The sequence below is a fragment of the Carcharodon carcharias genome, chromosome 15 (assembly GCF_017639515.1).
Source record: "Carcharodon carcharias isolate sCarCar2 chromosome 15, sCarCar2.pri, whole genome shotgun sequence".
NCBI lineage: Eukaryota > Metazoa > Chordata > Chondrichthyes > Lamniformes > Lamnidae > Carcharodon > Carcharodon carcharias.
Genome location: NC_054481.1, coordinates 129,097,975 through 129,120,852, shown reverse-complemented (window position 1 = coordinate 129,120,852; position 22,878 = coordinate 129,097,975). Strand labels below are relative to the sequence as shown.

At 42.7% G+C, this 22,878-nt stretch overlaps 1 protein-coding gene across 1 annotated transcript in view; it reads right to left on the bottom strand.

The window, feature by feature from the left end:
- Positions 1-19,931, bottom strand: part of LOC121288707 (tumor necrosis factor receptor superfamily member 14-like) — a 50,943-nt gene extending 31,012 nt beyond the window's left edge. The window contains exons 1-4 of the mRNA XM_041207453.1: positions 19,784-19,931; positions 10,836-10,938; positions 8,545-8,670; positions 1,846-1,992 (exon numbers count right to left, since the gene is read on the bottom strand). Coding sequence (XP_041063387.1) covers positions 1,846-1,992; positions 8,545-8,670; positions 10,836-10,938; positions 19,784-19,834 — 427 coding nt within the window. The 5' untranslated portion in view covers positions 19,835-19,931. The remainder of the gene's footprint in view (positions 1-1,845; positions 1,993-8,544; positions 8,671-10,835; positions 10,939-19,783) is intronic.
- Positions 19,932-22,878: the final 2,947 nt, after the last annotated feature.

Below are 22,878 nucleotides of genomic sequence, written 5' to 3'. Positions count from 1 at the left end.
TTTTCTTTTAGAAGTGGACTTGGCTGTGGCGGCATAGTTTAGGCACAGAACCAGGAATCGGGTTTCTCTCACTGTGATTTAAATGGCAATTTCTGACCACTGCAATATTTAAACTTCTTCAGGACTTGTTTAATCCGGGAATTTTTTTACTTTTTTGCTCATCCCTGCTAGGTCTGCTGACTCTGCACTCTCTGGGTTTTGAAACTGGGCTTCCACGGGATCCCATGTAGTCTTTGGCTGCAGTGAAGAGTTTTATTTCTGCCCTCAGCTTCCACGTTTTCCTTGGAGCTTTTCTCTGGTGATTTCCATCTGTGCTTTCGCTTCTTGAGCTTTTCTGCGGGTTAGAATGCTTCTTTGATGTTTTTCCTTAGGTGTTCCAGAATTTTAACTTTCTTCTGCAGCTTTTGCAAGGTTTTGGGTTCTTCCATTCGCCGTCACCATGTTGTAGGATGTTGGGTACAGCTTAGTATCTCTTTGTAAGGTAATAATAGTCTTAGGTTGTTCAACTGTCAGTATTTATTATCTACTAGTAACTATATACATGTGTACAGTAAAGGGTCTAAGCTAGGATCTGTCTCCATGTTTGCTTCGACACACTGTTCTGTCCAACACTGCAATGACCTCCAGGTGTGGGTCATCAGTTCTCTTACATCACTATGTGAATGGTACTGTACCCTGTCCCACATAAACCATTTATACTACACGGTGCAGACAGCAGGAATAAAGCTATCAAAAACTCTGCCACCAATGGTGGGAAAATGGGAGGGAGAGTTGTCCAGGAGGCTGGAGTCAGAGGGTTGTCAGGTTCATGAGAAAATCTGTGGCTGGATGTAGTTCCAGAGGGATTTGAGGATGAAGCCAGTGATTTTAAATGGGATCTGTTGTCTAACAGGGAAGACATGCAGGTCACTGAGCAGAGATGATGGGGTGATGGTGTGGACAGGAATGTGGGAAGCCCAGTTTTCAGGCATAATTGAGTTTTGGCCAGTAAAAGGCAAGTGATGAATTAGGCAAAGGGAGCCTGAATCCATATGGCCTAATAATAGGTGAAAAATGTTCCATAGGATGAATTAGTGCATCTGAAGATAGGTCTAAAGGGCTGAATGTTCACTTTGGGGGCACAAAATAAGAGCTGGGACTATTTCCAGATCTCAAACCAGCCCAAAGGGGGCAATGTTGACCTGGAATGTTGACAAACCCCCTTAATTGACATTGGGACTGATTTCCTATCCAGTTAAGTGCAGCTGGCAGGCTCTCGAAGCTGGATTGCCAGAGGCCTTCCAGCATCAGAGATGCGCCCGGTTGCAGTGCAAGTTAAGCAATTATTGAGCCTAACTGCCTGTCCGCCTTGTGGGGCGGGTAGTCTTCCAGTGCCCTGAACCCACATCAGCCATAATGGCTGACGTCAGGAAGGGGGTCAGGAAGCCAGCACGCCAGCCAGCCATGTAATTTTTGTGCCCCATTCACCTCCATTCCCAATGTCAGCCATGCCCAAAAATCCAGCCCAGAGACTGTCCCAGATTTGTCCATGATCCTTCTTGGAATAAATCTGACAAGGTGCAGGTGCCCATCGGGTGTCCCAATGCAGATCGCCTGTCTGGGAACAAGCTCCCTCTAGTTATATCAAATTTGGTTTGTTTCCCTAGTCCTGCCCATAATCAAATCCACAGACCAATAAAAGGTCAAATGACACTTTAGGATCAAGTATATGGCAACCAGCCTTCGTACCTGATTGTCCATCCTCTGCTGCTACTATCCTAAAGGATATAGTGGAGGAAAGTCATGCATATTCATTTCTACAAGACAGGATTAAGTAATGAAACATAAGGAACTCTGACACCTTACCTCTCTCTTTAACTCCTTCACCTGGAGGGCATGTTGTGTGCTTTCCACCCAGCTGGCAGGGTTTGTCTATGCAGTAATAACCTTCTCTTGGTTCACATACTGTATTTTGTGTAGCAATACATTCATGTTTAACTTGAAGCCCAAGCTCTATAAATAGAAAACATGATAGAAATGAAATATGAATGACTTTACTTTATACCTCCTTATGAGGTACACAATGGATACAAAACATGAAATAGCGAAGGCTTCTCTTTTAAGATTAGAATCTAGAGGATTGATTTTGACTTTTGGGTGACCAACTGGGTGGAGCGCATCAATCAATCATCCAATCTAATGAAGAAGAGGGAACCATGATTCGGAGCCCCCAGACTTGTTCACATGAGCCAGCAAGTTGTGATCTTTAATGAGTGGGCGTAGATTGGGGGCCAATCTCAGAGTCGCAAAGTTCCTGCTTTTCCAGTAACTTGTTCTCATTGTTTCCTTATTGTCATGTTTCTATTTCCCACATTCCTTTCAAACTTTTACCCCTTTCTTCACACAGAGACTCTGGCGATTTTCTGGTTCATATTTTTCAGTTAACATTTTTAATGTTTTCCTCAGATTCTTGAGTGCTTTTTTATAGATCAGTTTTTTTAAAAAATCATATATACTGAGTGTCTTGGCTTTCACTTACAGGAGGAGATTAAGAATGGGAAAATTTTGATTTGGCTCATTTGTGGCTGCATTTATCTCCTTCCATTTCTTGTCAACAATCCTTTCAGCATTCCTTTCTTACAACTTTGTTGACGACTACCACCTAGTTCCATAGGAGCATTAGAAGGTAGAACAGGAGTAAACCATTCAGTCCCTGAACATTTTCAATTGAATTATGGCTTATGGTCCTCCACATCATTTACCCCTCTTTGCTCTGTATTATTTTGATACCCTTACCAAAAATCTAACAAATTCAATCTTGAAAATTTCAACTGACCTAGAACCCAGAGACTTTCAGGAAGGCAGTTCCATATTTCCACTATCCTTTATTTGAAAAAACTGCTTTCAAATTTCACCCTTAAATGGCTGAGTTCTAATTTTAAGATTACACTCCAAATATTGGATTTTCACCCCATTTGAATTTCTCTTGTCACTTAAATCCCTTTAATTTTTTAAAGAGCTTGACTACTTCAGCCCTCAGAACTAAGCTCAAGGGAATACAAACAGAATTCATGAAATTTGTACTCTCAATTTATTTTTCCCTTTAATTCCTAATATAATTCTGATGAATCTGTGCTGCACCCCCACCAAGGCCAATGTCCAAGATCAACAACCTGAATCATGAACCGTACCTTCCTCTCTCCACTGATGATGCTGCCTGACTTGCTGGGCACTTCCAGAACTTTACATTTACATGTTAAATATGCAGGCAGTTGTTTTTCATCCCCAGTAGTTTAGTACTGTAATTAAATGCCCCAAGCAGTCTGGATTTTATTGCATTAGCTCATTTCAACCAGAGTGACTGAAAGGATGAACTGGTATCATGTCCACAGGCAGAAGACTCAGCAACGGCTCCCATTCCTCTACAACACAGATGTGTGTCCTGCCTGAAAGGAGGCCCTTTGTTCATTGTCTGCTGATGCTTCATCCTGAGCAATTTTTGGGCCATTTTTTTGTCAGTGGTGATTTGTCATTGTCTTCCACTCTTCCAAGCCTACTGCAGCCAGAACAGGAGTTGAACCCATACTGTTGCCATTATTCTGAACCACACACTAACCATAAAAGCTAACCAGCCACCTTCCTCTATGACATTAAATGACAAAAGAACAAAGAACAAAGAAAAGTACAGCACAGGAATAGGCCCTTTGGCGCTCCAAGCCTGCGCCGATCATATTGCCCATCAACTAAAACATTTTGTATTTCCGGGGTCCGTATCCTTCTATTCCCATCCTATTCATGTATTTGACAAGCTGCCTCTTAAACACCACTATCGTAACTGTTTCCACCACCTCCTCTGGCAGCGAATTCCAGACACTCACTACCCTCTGCGTGAAAAACTTGCCCCGCACATCTCCTCTATGGTTTTCTCCTCTCACCTTAAATCTATGTCCCCTAGTAATTGACTCTTCCACCCTGGGAAAAAGCTTCTGACTATCTGCTCTGTCCATGCCACTCATAATTTTGTAAACTTCTATCAAGTCGCCCCTCAATCTCCGTCGTTCTCATGAGAACAATCTCTCCTCATAGCTAATAACCTCCAGACCAGGCAGCATCCTGGTAAACCTCCTCTGCACCTTCTCCAATGCCTCAATATCCTTCTGGTAATGTGGTGACCAGAATTGCACGCAATATTCCAAGTGTGGCCTAACCAAGGTTCTATACAGCTGCAGCATGACTTCCCAGCTTTTATACTCAATACCCCTGCCAATGAAGGCAAGCATGCAATATGCCTTCCTGACTACCTTATCCACCTGTGTTGCCATTTTCAGTGACCTGTGGACCGTACACCCAGATCCCTCTGCCCGTCGATGCACTTAAGGGTTCTGCCATTTACTGTATAATTCCTGCCTGTATTAAACCTTCCAAAATGCATTACCTCGCATTTGTCCGGATTAAACTCCATCTGCCATTTCTCCGCCCTAGCCTCCAACCGATCTATATCCCGTCGTTTCATTTGACAATCCTCTTCACAATCTGCAACTCCTGCAACCTTAGTGTCGGCTGCAAACTTACTAATTAGCCCAGTTACATCTTCCTCCAAATCATTTATGTATACTACAAACAGCAAAAGTCCCAGCACTGATCCCTGTGGAACTCCACTAGTCACAGCTCTCCATTCAGAAAAGCACCCTTCCACTGCTACCCTCTGTCTTCTATGACCAAGCTAATTCTGTATCCATCTTGCCAGCTCACCTCTGATCCCGTGCGACTTTACCTTCTGTACTAGTCTGCCATGAGGGACCTTGTCAAAGGCCTTACTGAAATCCATGTATATAACATCCACTGCCCTTCCATCATTGATCATCTTTGTCACTTCCTCGAAAAACTCAATCAAGTTAGTGAGACACGACCTCCCCTTCACAAAACCATGCTGCCTCTCACTAATACGCCTATTTGCTTCCAAATGGTAGTAAATCCTGTCATGAAGAATCTTCGCCAATAATTTCCCTACCACTGACGAAAGGCTCACCGGCCTGTAATTTCATGGATTATCCTTGTTACCCTTTTTAAACAATGGAACAACATTGGTCATTCTCCAGTCCTCTGGGACCTCACCCGTAGCAAGTGAGTAAACAAAGATTTCTGTCAAGGCCCCAGCAATCTGCTCCCTTGCCTCCCTCAGCACTCCGGGGTAGATCCCATCTGGCCCTCAGGACTTATCCACCTTAATATTCTTCAAGACGTCTAACATCTCCTCTTTTTTGATCTCAACTTGATCCAGGCTATCTACACACTCTTCCCTAGATAAATCGACCGCTAAGTCCTTCTCTTTGGTGAATACTGATGAGAAGTACTCATTTAGTATCTCTCCCATTTCTTCTGGCTCCGCACATAGATTCCCATCTCTGTCCCTGAGTGGGCCTACCCTTTCCCTGGCTTTTTACCCTCTTGCTTTTTACATATGTATAAAAGGCCTTGGGATTTTCCTTAATCCTGCCAGTGACTTTTCATGATCCCTTTTAGCCCTCCTGACTCCTTGCTTAAGTTTCTTCCTACTTTCTTTATATTCTCCACAGGCTTCATCTGTACCCAGCTTTCTAGCCCTTACGAATGCTTCCCTTTTCTTTTTGACTAATCTCACAATATCCTTCATTATCCAAGGTTCCTGAAACTTGTCATGCTTATCCTTCATACTAGCAGGAACATGCCAGTCCTGAATTCTTATCAACCGATGTTTGAAAGCACTCCCACATGTCAGTTGTTGATTTGTCCTCAAACATCTGCCTCCAGTCTAGATTCCTCAGTGTCTGCCTCATATTATTATAATTAGCCTTCCCCCAATTAAGCACCTTAACCCGAGGACTCCTGTTATCCTTATCCACCTTGAAACTTGCTGAATTATGGTCACTTTTCCCGAAACGCTCCCCTACTGAAACTTCGACCACCTGGCCGTGTTCATTCCCTAATACCAGGCCCAGTATTGCCCCTTCCCTAGTTGGACTATCTAATGTCTCAGGAAGCCCTCCTGGATGCACCTTACAAATTCTGCACCATCCAAACCCCTAGCACTAAGTGATTCCCAGTCAATATAGGGAAACTTAAAATCACCCACCACAGCAACCGTATTGCTTTTATATCTTTCTAAAATCTGCCTAGATAACTGTTCCTCAATCTCCGCAAATCTGCCAGCAATTGGGAGGCCTATAGTAAACACCCAACATTGTGACTGCACCCTTCCTATTCCGGAGCTCTACCCATATTGCCTCGCTGCATGAGCCTCCTGTCGTACAGCTGTGATATTCCCCTTAACCAGCAGTGCAACTCGCCCACCTCTTCGACATCTCTCTCTATCCTGCCTGAAACATCTAAATCCTGGAACATTTGTCTGCCAATCCTGTCCATCCTTCAAAGAAGTCTCTGTAATAGCAATAACATCATAGTTCCAAGTACTAATCCAAGCTCTAAGCTCATCTGCCTGTTATACTTCTCGCATTGAAACAAATGCATTTCAGACCCCCAGTCCCACTGTGTTCAGTAATTTCTCCCTGCCTGCCCTTCCTTTCAGTCCTACTGGCCATATTCACTGGTTCCCAGTCATTTATTTCACCTGCTGACCTATTGCTCTGGTTCCCACCCCCCCGCCATACTAGTTTAAACCCTCCCGAGTAACACTAGCAAACCTTGCAGCCAGGATATTGGTGCCCCTCCGGTTTAGATGTAACCCATCCTTCTTGTACAAGTCCCACCTGTCCCAGAAGAGATCCCATTGATTCAGATATCTCAGATATCGGAAACCTTCCCTCCAACACCATCTGTTCAGCCACGTGTTCAGCTGCACTATTTTCGTATTTCTAGCCTCACTGGCACGTGGCACGGGGAGTAATCCTGAGATTACAACCCAAGGGGTCCCGTTTTTTAACTTTCTGCCTAACTCCCTGAACTCCCACTGCAGGACCTTGTCGACTCATCCTGCCTATGTCATTAGTACCAATGTGTACCACGACCTCTGGCTGTTCTCCCTCCCCCTTCAGAATGTCTTGTACCCGATTAGAGACATCCTGGACCCTGGCACCAGGGAGGCAACATACCATCCTGGTGTCTCTTTCACAACCACAGAAGCGCCTATCTGAGCCCCTGACTATAGAGTCCCCTATGACAATTGCTCTTCTGTGCTTTGACCTCCACTGCTGAACAACAGAGACAGCCGTGGTGCCACTGCTCTGGCTACTGCTGTTGTTTTTCCCTGATAGGCCATCCCCCCCAATAGTATCCAAAATGGTATACCTGTTAGAGAGGGAGACAGCCACAGGGGATTTCTGCACTGACTGCCTGCCCCTTCTAGCGGTCACCCCTCTATCTGTCTGTACCTTGGGTGTGACCACGTTTCCAAAACTCCTATCAATGCGCTTTCCACCACCTGAATGCTGCTATGTGCATCAACTGCTGCTCCAACCGATCCATGCGGTCTGTGAGGAGCTGCAATTGGGTACACTTCCTGCAGATGTAGTTGTCCGGGACACTTGAAGCATCACAGATTTCCCACATTCCACAGGTGAAGATTTTCACCCCAGCAACTGCCAGAAGAGGACTTGGCTGTCATGGCCCCTTCCTCTCAATAGATTGTTTCCTTTATGAATCATGACTATTTGGGTGACGGTCAGGAGAGTTAATGGCGCTGGCACAACCACATACCAGCATAGGTCAGCATTCTTGGGAAATGAGACGACAGAAAGAATGTGCTTGTCTAACAGGAAATGTGACAAATGTAACTGACATTTAATCTGATCACACCAATTTCCAAAACAAGGTTTTGGTCACAGGAAATTTCACATCAGATTTGAAGTTGAACTGGACGATTTCATCATTGATATAGTCAGAAACTCCCTCCCCAACAGCCCTGTGGGTGTACATACACCACAGGGACTGCAGCAGTTCAAGGAGGCAGTTCACCGCTATCTTCTCAATGGCAATTAGGGATGGGCAACAAATGCTGGACTAGCCAGCAAAGTCCACGTCCCATAACTGAATAAAAAATAAATTATGAATCTGTAGCTCACCAACAAGGTCCAGGAATATTATTTGAATAAAATTTGTGGTACTATAGAACTGCACAAGTAAAGGCTTCCGGCACTGTCTATCGCCTGCGAATAAATGTATCTATTAGCATCACCCGGAGCAGCGCTGCATGCGTGAGATTTTCCACTGTTTGTGCAAGAGCAGTGAGAGCAAACCCAGTTAAGGAAAATCTTGAACAATGATGTTTTGTTAAACCATTGCATTTTTAAACAATTGCTCGATAACTGTTCCTAAGAAAATACTCAATCTACAAAACTGATTAGAACATAAGAAATAGGAGCAGGAGGCCATACCGTCTCAGGAACCTACTCTACAATTCAATAAGATCAAAGCTGATCTAATCTTGGCTTCAACTCCACTTTCCAGCCTGTTCCCCATAACCCTCGATTCCCCTATAGTTCAAAAATATGTCTATCTGTGCCTTGAATATATTTAACCAGTCAGCCTCCACAACACTCTGGGTAAAATAAATGTGACTGTGATGTTTACCTTGATCACAAGCTGCACAGTCAAAACAATTCTCTAACCCATTAGGATGGTTGATATATTTTCCAGTTGTACATGGTTTACATACTGTACCAAAATCTCTCCTGCAATGATTGAACACTACCGTGCCTGCAAAACAAAAACATATGTGTAAGTCAGATGCAAAATTACAAAACTTATATTGCTCCCAGAAAACTGTTGACAGAAAGGATTCTGCTGCAAAAAGCTATGAAATTGAAATGAGAACCTTTATTATTTTTAGACAGCAATTACAGAAGTTCAGAAAAAACAGGGAAATTATAGTATAATCAAGGGGTTTACTCATGTAAGTGCATGAAGTTTGGGTACTTACCCATTAGATATCAGGAGTAAGTGAAGTTTTAATAATGTAATATATCTTTAAGCTGTTGCTGCAATCCCACATTCTTTGGGTGCTTTTCCATACTTGTTAAAAGTCTCAATAGTCTTCAGGGAGTGCTGAAGTACTTTATTGATGACTTAATGGCTTGTGCACAAACCAATTTCACCCAGACATGGGTGACTTCGTTGGGCTTCCTCTTGGAATTGTGCATGACTGCAAAATGATAGAGGCCACGCAGAGCAGGATGAGCTGCTAGCAGAGGGAGGAGGAGGGCTAGAAGACATCTCAGCAGAAGGCCATATCCGCAAAGGGTCTTTAGGGAATAGATTTACTGCAGAACAGATGTCTGGAGTGCTGTGAACCCCTGGAAGCCTCTTTCACTTTGGTATTAAGAGTCATGACGGCAGCAGGCCGAGCTTCCATCTCAGAAAGCTGAATTTGAATAACAACAGTCTCAGCTTCCACTGCAGCACTCCAGAGAGTGAATGTATGCTGCTTGTGCTGTAATGAACGCCCACACACCAGCCGTACAATGCAGCATATTTGCTGGTTCCACAAGTGTGTTTGTTAAGGTGCCCATTCATTCCACCATTGAAAGTGTGAGTTCCAAGCTCTGTGGAATGCCCTGTGACAAATTGGTGCTGGGCTCCTTCATACTCCTTAACGCAGAATGCAGGTTTTCCTGCAGGTAGCCTGAACTATCTAAAGTCCTCACCTGAGTCCTCTGCTGTAGAAGTAGTGTGTAACTTTATAGCATTTGAAGATGTACTTGCTAACCTTGACAACTTGTGAGAGAACATTAAACTTCTTCCTGCACTGCATCCAGGTCCTTGGGACAAGATGCCTGGCATGGACCTCGTCTGTTCCCTTTTGTCACTGCTTTCTGAGCGTGTACCTGGAAGGCTCCTGGCACCTCCCCCACACCCCCTTTAGGGTACAGAACTTCTCTTTTTTCTTTTATCTCTTCCACCATGACCTCCAGTAAAGCATCTGAAAGCCTTAGTCCATGCTCTCTCCTCTTGCCAGCCATTGTTGATTCTGACATTGTGCAATATTTAGAATGATCGCAGCACCACCAGCAGGTACGATGCCCTTCCCCTTTAACAGGTGCAGTCCAGGTACCAACACTATTGACCCTTCTGTTGGTGTGTGCAGCCATTGAACAGTGTGGGGAGTGTTGGCTGCACGCAGAAAGCATTGGAAGGCATAGGCAGCACAAATTTAGCATTTTGCCTGGCTTTCAAATAATGGGCATGGTTTAATTGTGTATCACACTCCATGTGCCCTCCTTTAGAGGTTATCCAATTTAGCCTCCTGCGTGTTTCAGTGAGGATTCTTCAATCTGATTGGTTGACCCTTGTGTTTTTTTCTCTTACTCAGATGCCTGATTACAGCAGCCCTCTGCTCAAAGGACTGCAAAAACTTTGATGCAGCTGTCAGCGAGGTGAACGGCTCATTGAAAAACATGGAGTAGCCAATATATTTACAGGAGTATTGAAACGTGAAACCCCAGTCAGCATCTTCTGCACAGCCACAGCCTAGTCTTATTTATGATTTAAGTAAGTAAACCTGAAAATGAATATTCCAAAGTTTATTCTGGTAAAATTAGAAGCAATTTTACATACAAATACCATTGGGTAGGTGTCATTGAAAAATATAATTAACAATAAAACTATTAATCAGAGCTTTAAATACTGAAACAATTAATGACCTGTATACTTATGAGAAACTGAAATGTTTTACAGCAAAATTAAAACACATACCTTAATTAATATTTAAGGAAAAGGGGAAACAGGCACCATATGTCTCATACAATAGGCAACAGACACTGATAAAAGAACAATTATTCATGTAGCACTTTCCAAAGTTAAAGAAAATGACCACATTTTTTGTGGAATAATGACAATCATTTAAAATAGAGGCCATCACTTACCTGGTGAACACTTTGAGCAGCACTGTCCATTAATGGTATACTCGCCTTGGCCACAACAGACCACGACTTGTAGGTAATGAACCAATAGGAGGATGAAACAAATCTGAAAAAAATAAGTGAATTGTCATGCACTTTCATTGCAATATTTTACTTTGTGTCCATTTTCCCCTTCAACAACAACAACAACTTGTACTTATTTAACACTTTTAACATAATAACATGATCTCAAAGCGCGTTATAGAAGTTTTATAAAACAAAATATGACACTGGGCCGCATAAGGACATAATATGGTAGATGACCAAAAGTTAAGTCAAAGAGGTAGGTTTTAAGGAGCATCTTAAAGGAGGAAAAGAAAGGTCGAGAGACTTAGAGGTTTAGTGAGGGAATTCCAGTGCTTAGAGCCTTGCCAACTGAAGGCATGGTCACCGATGACGGAGTGATTAGCTTTCCAGTTCGATACTGATCTTCCTTCAGTAGAGTGGTACAGGCTGAGCTGTGGAATTCTCCATCCCCATCAAAGCTGACCATCAGTGAGAATTAAACACTTTCAGTCAGAAGATTCGTCCCAGCTGATTTTTATAATGAAGTGCTTGGAAGAAAAGCCTAACAGAGCATACTGCAATGTTTATATGTGATTAAAACGATGGGATAGGGAACAATAACCTTGAGAAGGAAGGAAAAAGTGATTTATGCAACTGGAAAAAGCTTTCTTAATGAATTACTGGACAGACAACACAGTATGGATTATTTTTTAAAAACATGTTTTACATTGTTCGACAAGCTCTGCACTGACAGTTAAAAGAAGGCACAGATACTCTGTTATCACTAAAAGAATAAAGACCTTTTCATGCAGATGGTCAGCAAAACCTACTAGGTATTCAACAAGATCTGAACAATTTAAAACAAAAACAGAATTACCTGGAAAAACTCAGCAGGTCTGGCAGCATCGGCGGAGAAGAAAAGAGTTGACGTTTCGAGTCCTCATGAGGACTTTTCTTCTCCGCCGATGCTGCCAGACCTGCTGAGTTTTTCCAGGTAATTCTGTTTTTGTTTTGGATTTCCAGCATCCGCAGTTTTTTTGTTTTTATCTCTGAACAATTTAAGTAGTTTATAAATATCTTGTTGAATACCTAGCAGGTTTTGCTGACCATCTGCATGAAAAGGTCTTTATTTACAAAAGATCTGAACAATTTAAGTAGTTTATGAATATCTTTTGTAAATAAAACACTTTTGTGCTTGGCGATAAACTGTATTTTATAAGTACATAGGCAATTCCTATTAATTTATAGTCATTTTATACAAATTACTGGAATTATTTTTATGTTTTAAACCCCAAATCCGTTCTGATTAAAAGAAAATTTCATTTCAAGTGAATATTTTAGCTGTAAAAATTGGCTCACTGATAAATCAAGAATACTAAAAAATAAAAATAAGTTTATGCATTTTAACTGTTTGTGGCAGTTCCTGAATCCTGATTGGTAGCTTTGAAGAAAAAAAATAAGCAATCTGACTTGTTAACTAATATTTCAAGATTGGTAAGTTTTCCTAACTATGTATATGCGTATGAATCTGCATGGCTAATTGATCAGGTAATGAGTGATTACCAGGTATTTGTAGCTGCGTATAACCAGAGAATGCCCCGAGTACTGCTAGGTTGGTGACACCGTGCTATTGCCATCTATCGTGGTAAGAAAATAAATCCGCTAACATAAGTAAATTTGCACCCTGACAATCAGATATTACAGCAATATATTTAAAATAGCAGCATAATTAGCTAAAGTTCCCAACTTTACTAAGAGATTCAATTGTTTAGCAGCTAACCAGGCGGAAATTCCAAACAAAAAAGAACTAATGGCTTTGTCAGTTGGTAGCACTCTTGTATCTAAGTCATAAAGTTCCATTATAAATGTCAAGGCTAGCTCAATGCAGCACTCCCTAATCACTATTAGAGATGCTGTCTACTGGATGACACATTAAACCAAAGCTCCATTTGCCCTCTCAGGTAGATGTAAAAGATCCCATGGCACTATTTTGAAAAACAGCCAATGGTAAATTCCGAAGGAGTGGCAATTGAGTCGATTGCCACTCCACTCAAATTGAAATTTCCACGATCCTATCTTGTTTGACCTTGTGTCTCAGGTCGGGTGTGATCTGGGCAGTGCAGTGTGTCTCTGGAGCCTTGCGTCAAGGGCTGTGGAGTTGCAGGTAAGGAAGCCAAGCCCCCTCTTTTACTGCACCAGCTGGTGTAAACCAAGTAAGTTTAAGGCCAGGTTTAAAGGTCATTGTCAAGCTAGGAAGAAGGGAAATATATACGGTAAGAGTTTTAGGGTTTCGGATTTGGGGGGCGGGGGGCACGTTTCAAGTTGGGCAGGGCTGGGCTTTGGGAGGGTTGGAGATGTCGGGGTAGGTTGGGTGGGGGCAAGTCGTGTTGGAGGGCGCAAAAGAGACAGATTGCAAGTCCCTAGCTAAAGAAAAGACCCCAAAGTCCAGAGGAGTGAAACAGGAGGAAATCCCAAGTAGACCTTCTGGTCAAAAGGAAGGACAGGAACCTGGAAAAAGTCCTGCTGGGTGAAGTTAAGAGTGAAGGGCAGCGAAATGCTCCAAGCTTCAGCCTTCAATAGATAAAGGCTTCAGAAGTCAGAAGGTCCAAAGAGACAATTGAAGGTTGGTAACTCTTTACTATGGGCATGTGAAGCAGTGGTACCGTTGCCGGCTGAGTCGGTGAGAGAGAGCGCGTGGAAGACAGCTTGAATGCATCTGGTAACCCAGAGGAGAGGAACATCAGAAGGAGAGGTCGAAACCCTGGAGGTGAACCTTTCCAGAAGGTGTCAGTGAGAAGGCGTCGGTTTGGGAGAAGATTCCAAAGTGAGTTTTTCGAGAATGGTGATTAGAAACCCTCATGTGAAAGATGGTTTTCAGTGAGACTGGTTGGCTCATCATGTGACAAGCATTTGGGAGGAGTTGATGAGAGCTCCATTGTATCTGGTTGCAGTGGCATCTGTCACTTGATTTCAGAGCGTGGTGTGCCTGACCACAGATTGCCATAGATTCACATAGCCTCTGCATTTATTGTGAACATTAAAGTATAAGTTAGCCTTTGTAACTTGTGTTATCCTTATGAATCAGTATATATCTGTAAAGGTCTAGTTGTGGGTGAAGGAGTATTGTAATATAGTTCATCTTTTCTTGTTGAATAAATGTTTTATTCTTTTGTTAAAAGCTTATGAGCTGACTCCTGTGACTCTGTTCAGTAGCTACTCTCCACGTATGGGAACAAACAAATTAAAAGTTAGGATTTATCAAGCTGGGTTCCACTCGGGATTAGGCTTAACCAGAGGTAAGCTCAGCTGGGATCATAACAGAATTGTTATGGTGCAGAAGGAGGCCATTTGGCCCATCACATCTGCACAGGCTCTCCAAATTAGCATTATGACTTAGTGCCATTCTCCTGCCTATTCCCTGTACCCCTGCATGTCGTTTCTATTCAAATAATCGCCTAATGCCTTCTTGAATGTCTCGATTGAATCTGGCTCCACCACACTTTCAGGCAGCATTCCAGACTTGAACCACTCACTGCATGAAGGTTTTTTTTAACATTCTTTGCATGATGGATAAATGCTATATTGACTGGCAACGCAATGTTCTTGAAATATAATGAACTCTTATTACTGTAAATGAATTTCTGAAAGGAACCAGCAAGATATCAAGATTTATTTTCACTTTTACTGATAATAGCTTTATATTTCCAAGGAAGAAAATTCAAATTTTCTTCTGCATTCGCTGCTCCCGATGCGGTCTCCTCTCCATTGGAGAGAGCAAACGCAGACTGGGTGACCGTTTTGTGGAACACATTTGGTTTGTCTGGAAGCATGACCCAGACATTAGTCATGAAGCTATTAATGTTTATAATATTATTGGAAAGCATTTTTATTTTAAAATAGAGGTTTAGTCTGTGGGTGTGTCTTAATTTGATTAAAGCCAGCTCGTCTAGGTACTTTGATGTGCACTAGTTTTGATATGTAAGAGAGATAGAATGGATTTGCATTTTTTGAATAGAGCATTCTAGAAGTGGGGTGAATTCTGGCACCCAGCGAGCAGAGGCCAAGCAATATGTTTATGTTGCTAATAAAATTGGTACTATGAGAGGGGTTTTATTGTTCAAAGAAGCTGGTGATTCAATGAGAATTTACATTTAATGAGCAGTTCCAGATATAACTTCAGCAGTTTTGTGTGTGTAGAGCAGAGGCAATGTGAGATCAAAAGCAGCTGTAAGCCTCCAACTATCTCCACAGGAACCAAAGTGAAAAGACGTAATTTTGAATTCGTAAGGTGAAAATGCTTTGCATGGTGTCTGGTTAAGTCTATGGGTTGCTAATGCCTTAATGGAGATTAGTTTGGGAATTTGTTAAAAGTTATGATTGTAGTAATTTATAGCCATGTGTATATATTTAACTTGTGTAAATAAATTTGTGTATGTTAGTAAAATGTTTAATTTAGCTTAATATAAAACCTCTCAAACTGGCGGTATGATTCCTGAATTTAGAGTTGCATTTCAAACATAACACTTAAAATTATAGGTTATGACAGTTGTTTAAAGTTTCCCTCTGGGATTTACCAACTGCTTGCTCATAACACCTTCCTGTTGCTTGCCATTTCAACACACCGTCCTGCTCTCATGCCCACGTTTCCGTCCTTGGCCTGCTGCAATGTTCCAGTGAAGCCCAACGCAAAGTGAAGGAACGGCACCTCATCTTCCGATTAGGCACTTTACAGCCTTCCAGACTTAACATTGAGTTCAACAATTTCAGACTGTGAACTCGCTCCGCTACCTTCACCCCCTTTTTAATCCCCTTTTTTAAAAATTTATTTTTATTTTTATTCATATATTGTGTCTTATCCCCTTTTAATCCCATTTTCTATCCTTTTTCCCCAACCACCGCCTCCTTCCCCATCCCACCTCCAAAACAGCCATCTGTTACTTGTTCCATGTTGTTCTTTCACAGAGTGCTTACCCTTGTAACTATTAACACATTCTGCTTACTTATCTTTATACCACTAATAGCACCTTCTTTAGACCTTACCATTCCCTTTCTTTGTCAATTACCCCTTCCCACCTATCACTGGCCTTCTATCCAGCTTCACCTGCCCCACCCCTCTTAAACAGTATAAATGTAATCACTTTTCTACATCTCTTTAGCTTTGAAGAAGGGTCATACATCCTTCCCTGGTAGCATTTATGCACAAGCCAATGTTGGAGCTGCTGAATAGTCTTGGTATTCATAACTCTTTTGAAATGAATGGATCATGGGATTTTGACCCAGCGACAGTAGAAGTCCAAACTGGCCTGTTCTCTGGTTGGGTCCAGAAGGTACTGTTTTAAGAAATCGAGTATGCTCTATGAACTCAACCTTGAGGCTCCCTTTGACAATTTGATTTGTCCAATCTATAAGAAGATTAAAATCATACTCAATTATTGCAATACCTTTTTTTAAACCAAACACCATAATTTCTTGATTTATACTCTGTTTTACAGTGTGGCTACTGTTCGGGGGCCTGTAAACTACAACCACCCAGCGACGTCTTTCCCTGACCATTTTCTTATCTCCACCCAAACTGATTCTCTATCTTGATCTTCTGAGCCAAGATCATTTCTCACTACTGTACTGATATTGTCCTTTATTAATAGAGCTACCTCCCTCCTTTTCCTTTCTTTATATCTTTCCAAAATATCAAATACCCTTGAATATACAGTTCCTAGCCCTGGTCACTTTGCAACCATGTCAATGATCTGTTCCACAGCTAAATAGCTTAATGTACCCAATTATACATGGAAAGAAGCGAGAAATTCACTTTTCAGACAAAAACTGTTTTCAAAAGTTCAGGCGAAATATTACCTTGTCACTTTTCTCTTCTCCAGATACTGTCTGATTTCATATTTTCCTTCTCTTTTACAGATTTTCAGCATCTAATGTATTTTATTTTGATATATCTTTTCCAGAATTGCACAGAGGGGACTTCGGTCACTCCTTAATTGGTAGCATTTATCCACAAGACAATGTTTTGAGCTGCTGAATAGTCTTGGTACTCATGACTATCTTCAAATAAATGGATCATGGAACAGCCTTGGGGCAGGCGTTCACAGACAAGTGCTGGCTTTGCATGCAAACTATGTATTTAAACGACAGCAACTTGCATTCATATTGTATCCTTAACATAAGGTGCATTAGAACCATTAACAAACAAAATCTGATAACAAGCCACATAAGGAGATGTTAGGCCAGATGAGCAAAAGCTTGGTCAAAGAGATACGTTTTATGTAACATCTTCAAGGAGGAAAGAGATTTAGGGAAGGGATTGCAGTTCTAATGGACTTCATAGCTCAAGGCAGGGCCACCAATGGTGGGGCAATTAAAATCAGGAATGGTCAAGAGACCAGCATAGGCGGAGTGTAGAGATTTCAGGTAACAAGGTTAAGAACTTTAGAATCCAAAACGTTGCTTAACTGGGAGCCAATGTAGATCAGGGTGAGCAGGACTTGGCATGAGTTAGGACATGAGCAGCAGAGCTTTGAATTACCTCATGTTTGTGGCAGGTAGAACTAGTTAGGCAGGCCAGAAATCCTTTGGAAAAATGAAGTTTAGAGGTAACAAAGGCATTGATGAGAGTTTCAACAGCAGATAAGCTGAAGCAAGGGCAGAGTTGGGCAACCTTACGGAGATCAGGATAACCAGTCTTCCTATGGATGTGCAGTAGGAAGCTCAATTGAGGGTTGAATATAACACCAAGGTTGAGGACAGCTGGGTATTTTCAGCACTGGAAATTGATGATTTTTGCTGAGAGACAGTGTGTAGATGAGGAACAGGAGGGGATCAACGATAGATCCTCGGGGTGGGGGGTAACAAGAGGTAATGGTGGAGGAGCAGGAAGAAGACCCATTGCAGGTGATTTTCTGGCTGCAAATTGATAGATAAGAATGGAATCAGGTGAGCATAGTCCTATCCAGCTGGATGATGGTAGAGAGGTGTTGCATCAGAATTTCATGGTCAACTGTGTCAAAAGTTGCACACAGTTCAAGAAGGACAAGGAGGGATAATTTGCCGTTGTCACAGTCAACTAGGTTATCATTTGTGACTTTGTTAAGAACTATTTCAGTACTATGGCAGAGTAAAAAAAACTGAGTGGAGGGATTCAAACTTGAATTTTTGAGAAAAATGAGCAGGGATTTGGGAGGTCGACAATGCGTGAAAGGACTCAGGAGAGGAAAGGGAGGTTGAAGATAGAGCTATAGTTTATGGGGGAGGGGTCATGAGTGTTCTTTGAGACTTGAAGGAGGGGAACAGTACCCAAGGAGAGAGTACCATTAATAATATCAGCTAACACAGGAGCCAGGAAAAGAAGCTGGGTGCTCAGCAGTTTAGTGGGATTAAGATCTAAGGAACAAAAGGCCAGTCTCATCAACAAGTTGAGCTCTGAGCAAGCATGAAAGAAGATAGGAAATAAACCAAAGAAAGATGTGAATTCAGGATTAGGACTGTCAGTATAAAACTCTGTTGTTAATATAGTTAACAGAATTCTGCAAGGGAGCATGGATGCCAACATGTTCCATCAATGGTCCCCTACACCTAGAGAAATTCTGTGACACTCTATATTGTCACACAATATATGGTCAGAACATATAGTTCCTAGCCCTCCAGAATTGCCCTGGAGATACCAGATATTAAAAAGTGATCTCCAGGTCATTGTTGACAACAATCCAGGAGAACAAGAACCTTCCCAAAAAAACAAAATGCTGGGAAGGAGCTCTGGCAGCATCTGTAATCAGAGTTGAGATTAAGATTAAGATGGTTTCTTCAGAACTGAACTTCTATTTTTATTTCAGATTTTTGGTATTGACAGTATTTTGCTTTTACCCAAGAGTCTTCTAATAATTGGGTCAGGGCCCTTGGCTTTCCAGTTAGAGGAGGAAGGCATTGGATACATGGACCTGTCAAAAAGCCAAAAGCAGGAGTGTGGGAGTGGTGTGGTAAAAACTTCAGGAATGTGTCCAGAATTGGTGACGCCATTGAAAACTCAGAAACAGCCTCCAGGGTTAAATTGGAAAGCACTCTCCTGGATCCACAGGAAAATTGTCAACAAGCTTTCAACTGTAACTTTTCCTGAATACTCGGTTTATGGACTCTGAGGTTGATATTAATGCAAATAATGCAAGCCAGAACATCCAATCTCAATGTAGGTTAACAATGTCAAAATTTCCTCACTGCCCAAGGGCCCAAACACTCCTTTCAGGTGAAGCAATGCTTCATTTGCACCTCCTTCAATTTGGTCTACTGCATTCGGGGCTCCCAATGCGCTCTCTCCTACATTGGGGAGACCAAATGCAGCTTTGCAGAACATCTTCGGTCTGTCCGCAAGCATGACCCAGACCTTCCTGTCACTTGCCATTTCAACACACCATCTTTTCTCATGCCCACATGTCCATCCTTGGCCTGCTGCAATGTTCCAGTGAAGCCCAACGCAAACTGGAGGAACAGCACCTCATCTTCCGACTAGGCACTTTCCAGCCTTCCGGACTGAATATTGAGTTCAACAACTTCAGACCATGAATTCTCTCCTCCATCCTCACCCCTTTTTTCAATATTTATTTTTATTTTTCAATTTTTATTTTTTATCCACTTATTTTTACTCGTTGTTTTATCTCCACCTCTTATCCTATTTTGGATCTATTTTCCCACCTCTGTCCTCTCCCCCCACCCGGCCGTCTGTCACTGGTTCATATTGTTTTTATCCAGGGTGCTTACCCTGGTCCTGCTATCACAACACTTTGCTTTTTAACCTTAATATAACCAACTGCACCGCCTTTAGCCAGGATCACTATCATTAACACCCCTTTGTCCTTTGGTCCTTGACATCTTTGTCAATCTCTCCTTTGCCCCCACCTATCACTGACCTTCCTGTCCAGCTTGACCTGCTCCAACTCCTTAAACAGTATAAAATTCATCACATTTTTACTTCTCTTCAGCCATGAACAAGAGTCAGACGGACTCAAAACGTTAACTCTGTTTTTCTCTACACAGTTGCTGTTAGACCTGCCGAGTTTTTCCAGCATTGTTTTTATTTAAAAAAATGAACGTTGGAGCAACTGTCATTCTCGGGCTTTCAAGAAGCTTCCACCGCGGATGGGGGGGGGGGGGTGAGCCAATTGGAAACAAAATCAAATCTCTTTAGAATCAATTAATTCCTAATTAATTAAACTCCGATTAATAATATTGTATCCTCACGACTTTCTTCTGTTGCGGTCTCGGGTCCATCTCCACAGGCTCAAATAAAACAAAAAAAACCAATCTCTCTCTCTCTCTCTCTCCCCCCCCCCCCCGCCGCTATTGTCAGTGTCCATGTGCGGTCACGAAGCTCGAGCCCCGGAGCCTGGAGTAACCGGGACAATCACACCCGGGACACTCTCTCAAACCCAATCACTCACCGGAGTGATCCCCATTGCACAGAGACGGGAACCCGACCCCAATCCCGGAGAAAACGCCGTTTAAAACCGTCCCTGCTCCGAGCTCCAGCCTCCAGCGTGAGATGAAGTCTTCACTTATACTTACAATTTTTGGGTATTTAGCTCCGCCCAACTCATTACCCCAGGATTAAAGCAATCCAGTACTTGGATGTTGTTAATGGTTCTCCCATCCTGCAGACCCAATGTTCAGTAGAGTCCTGTCTGTGTGTTTTGCTGCTGGTTTAAAAACTCCTCTTACAGTCTTCCTGTCGCTCAGTGTTTATGTGGAATGGGCGTTTAAAAGGCCAGTTTAAAGCATTGGTTCAGTGGGTCTGGTTCCTCTTTTGTCAGCTCACCATGTCTCTGACAGTACAGTTTCCAACCCCTCATGGCACCAAGAAGAAAAACTGGATGAGAAATTGAGCTCTCAGGTGTCCTAACGCTGGAAAATAGGGTTTGAGAGGTGCGTGTGCTTCTGATGGGAAATGTGCCACCAATCATTGGTTTATGAATGCACATCGATGATGCCAGTTGGTGTGCGATGCTGATTTGATGCTGGCGCTGCCGTTTTCAAACACCATGCTCCAACCAACACCTTCTGTTAACCTCAACGCAGCTGAACATGTGTTAAAAGGTATGAAGGATCCTCACCGGTATTACCTAACTACCTCTATTCTGATCCCATCTGATGCTTGCCTATGTTTTGTCTGTCTTCTATTTTTGCTTTCTACTTTCTTTTACGAGTTTTGCTTTCCTCGAATCGGAGCTCCTTCTCAGGTTCCCATTCCCCTGCCAATCTAGTTTAAACCCTCCCCGAGGATGTTAGTCCTGGTCCTGCTAAGATGCAGCCTGTACATCTTGTCCAGGTCCCACCTGCCCCAGAACCGGTCCCAATGGCTCAGAAATCTGATGCCCTCTCTCCTACACCAGTTCTCCAGCCACATGTTCAATCTCTCAATTCTCCAGTTTCTATGCTCACGAGTATAATGGGACTGAATGTAGTCCTAAGATTACTGCTCTAGAGGTCCTTTTCAGTCTCCTTCCTAGCTACCCGAAATCTGCTTTCAGGACCTCATCCCCTTTCGTAAGTCATTGGTGCCAATGTGGACCATGACCTCTGACTGTTCACCCTCTCCCAGAAGAATGTCCTGCAGCTGCTCCATGCTATCCTTGACCCTGGCACCAGGGAGGCAATATACCATCCTGAAGTCACGTCTATGGCCACAGAAATTCCTGTCTGTTCCTCTAACTGACGAATCCTCTATCTCTACTGTGCTTCTTTCTCCTGTCCTGTACAGCTGAACCACCAATGGTACCATGAACATGGCTCTGACTACACTCCTACGAACAACCAACACCCTCACCAGCATCCAAATCGGAAAACCAATTGCCGTCACCAGCATCCAAAATGGAAAACCGATGAGCAAATGGGACCTCAGGGGACTCCTGCACTACCTACCTTGTTCTCTCGGACTGTCTGGCAGTCACCCATTCACTTTCTACCCCCATGCTCCTAGACTGCGATGTGACTACCTCTGTGAAAATGCTATCCATGTAGCTCTCAGCTTTGCAGATGCAGCACAGTGACTCCAGCTGCCACTCAAACTCTGAAACCTGGAGCTCAGGTTTCTGCAACTGGTGACGTTTCCTGCACATGTGGTCGTCTAGGTCACTGGTAGGACCATGACTTCCCACATACTACAGGACATGCAATCCACCCGACTGAGCTGCCCTGCATTGCCTTTACTTCACTTACGTTAAATTTATTTTCCTTTTAGTTTACTTATATTAACTTTATTTTACTTGGTCGTTATTTCATAAACCTTACAACTATTGATGAATCTTACTCATGCTGATAAATCTGAATAATTACCACACTTCACCTGTTGCAATATTAAAGCAGCACTTCAGCTGTGCATCGAATTTCCACGTGAACCTAATTCGCTACTCACTTGGTTTACATCTCACTTGGGCATAGTCTCCTGACCATGCACCCTCTTTGGAACTTCAGAGTGAGAGTCATACTGGGCTCAAAACATTAACTCTGTTACTCTTACCACAGATGCTGTCAGACATGCTGAGTTTTTCCAGCACTTTCTGTTTTTATTTCAGATTTCCAGCATCCACAGTATTTTGCTTTTATTCCAGGGATGATCAGGTTGTCTTATAATGAGGATGAGTAAGTTGCACCTATATTTCCCAGAGTTTAGCAGAATGAGAGGTGATCTCGTTGAAGTGTACAAGATTCTGAAGGGGCTTGATGGGATAGACACTGAAAGATAAAAACAAAAAAACTGCGGATGCTGGAAATCCAAAACAAAAACAGAATTACCTGGAAAAACTCAGCAGGTCTGGCAGCATCGGCGGAGAAGAAAAGAGTTGACGTTTCGAGTCCTCATGACCCTTCGACAGAACTTGAGTTCGAGTCCAGGAAAGAGCTGAAATATAAGCTGGTTTAAGGTGTGTGTGTGGGGGGCGGAGAGATAGAGAGACAGAGAGGTGGAGGGGGTTGGTGTGGTTGTAGCGACAAACAAGCAGTGATAGAA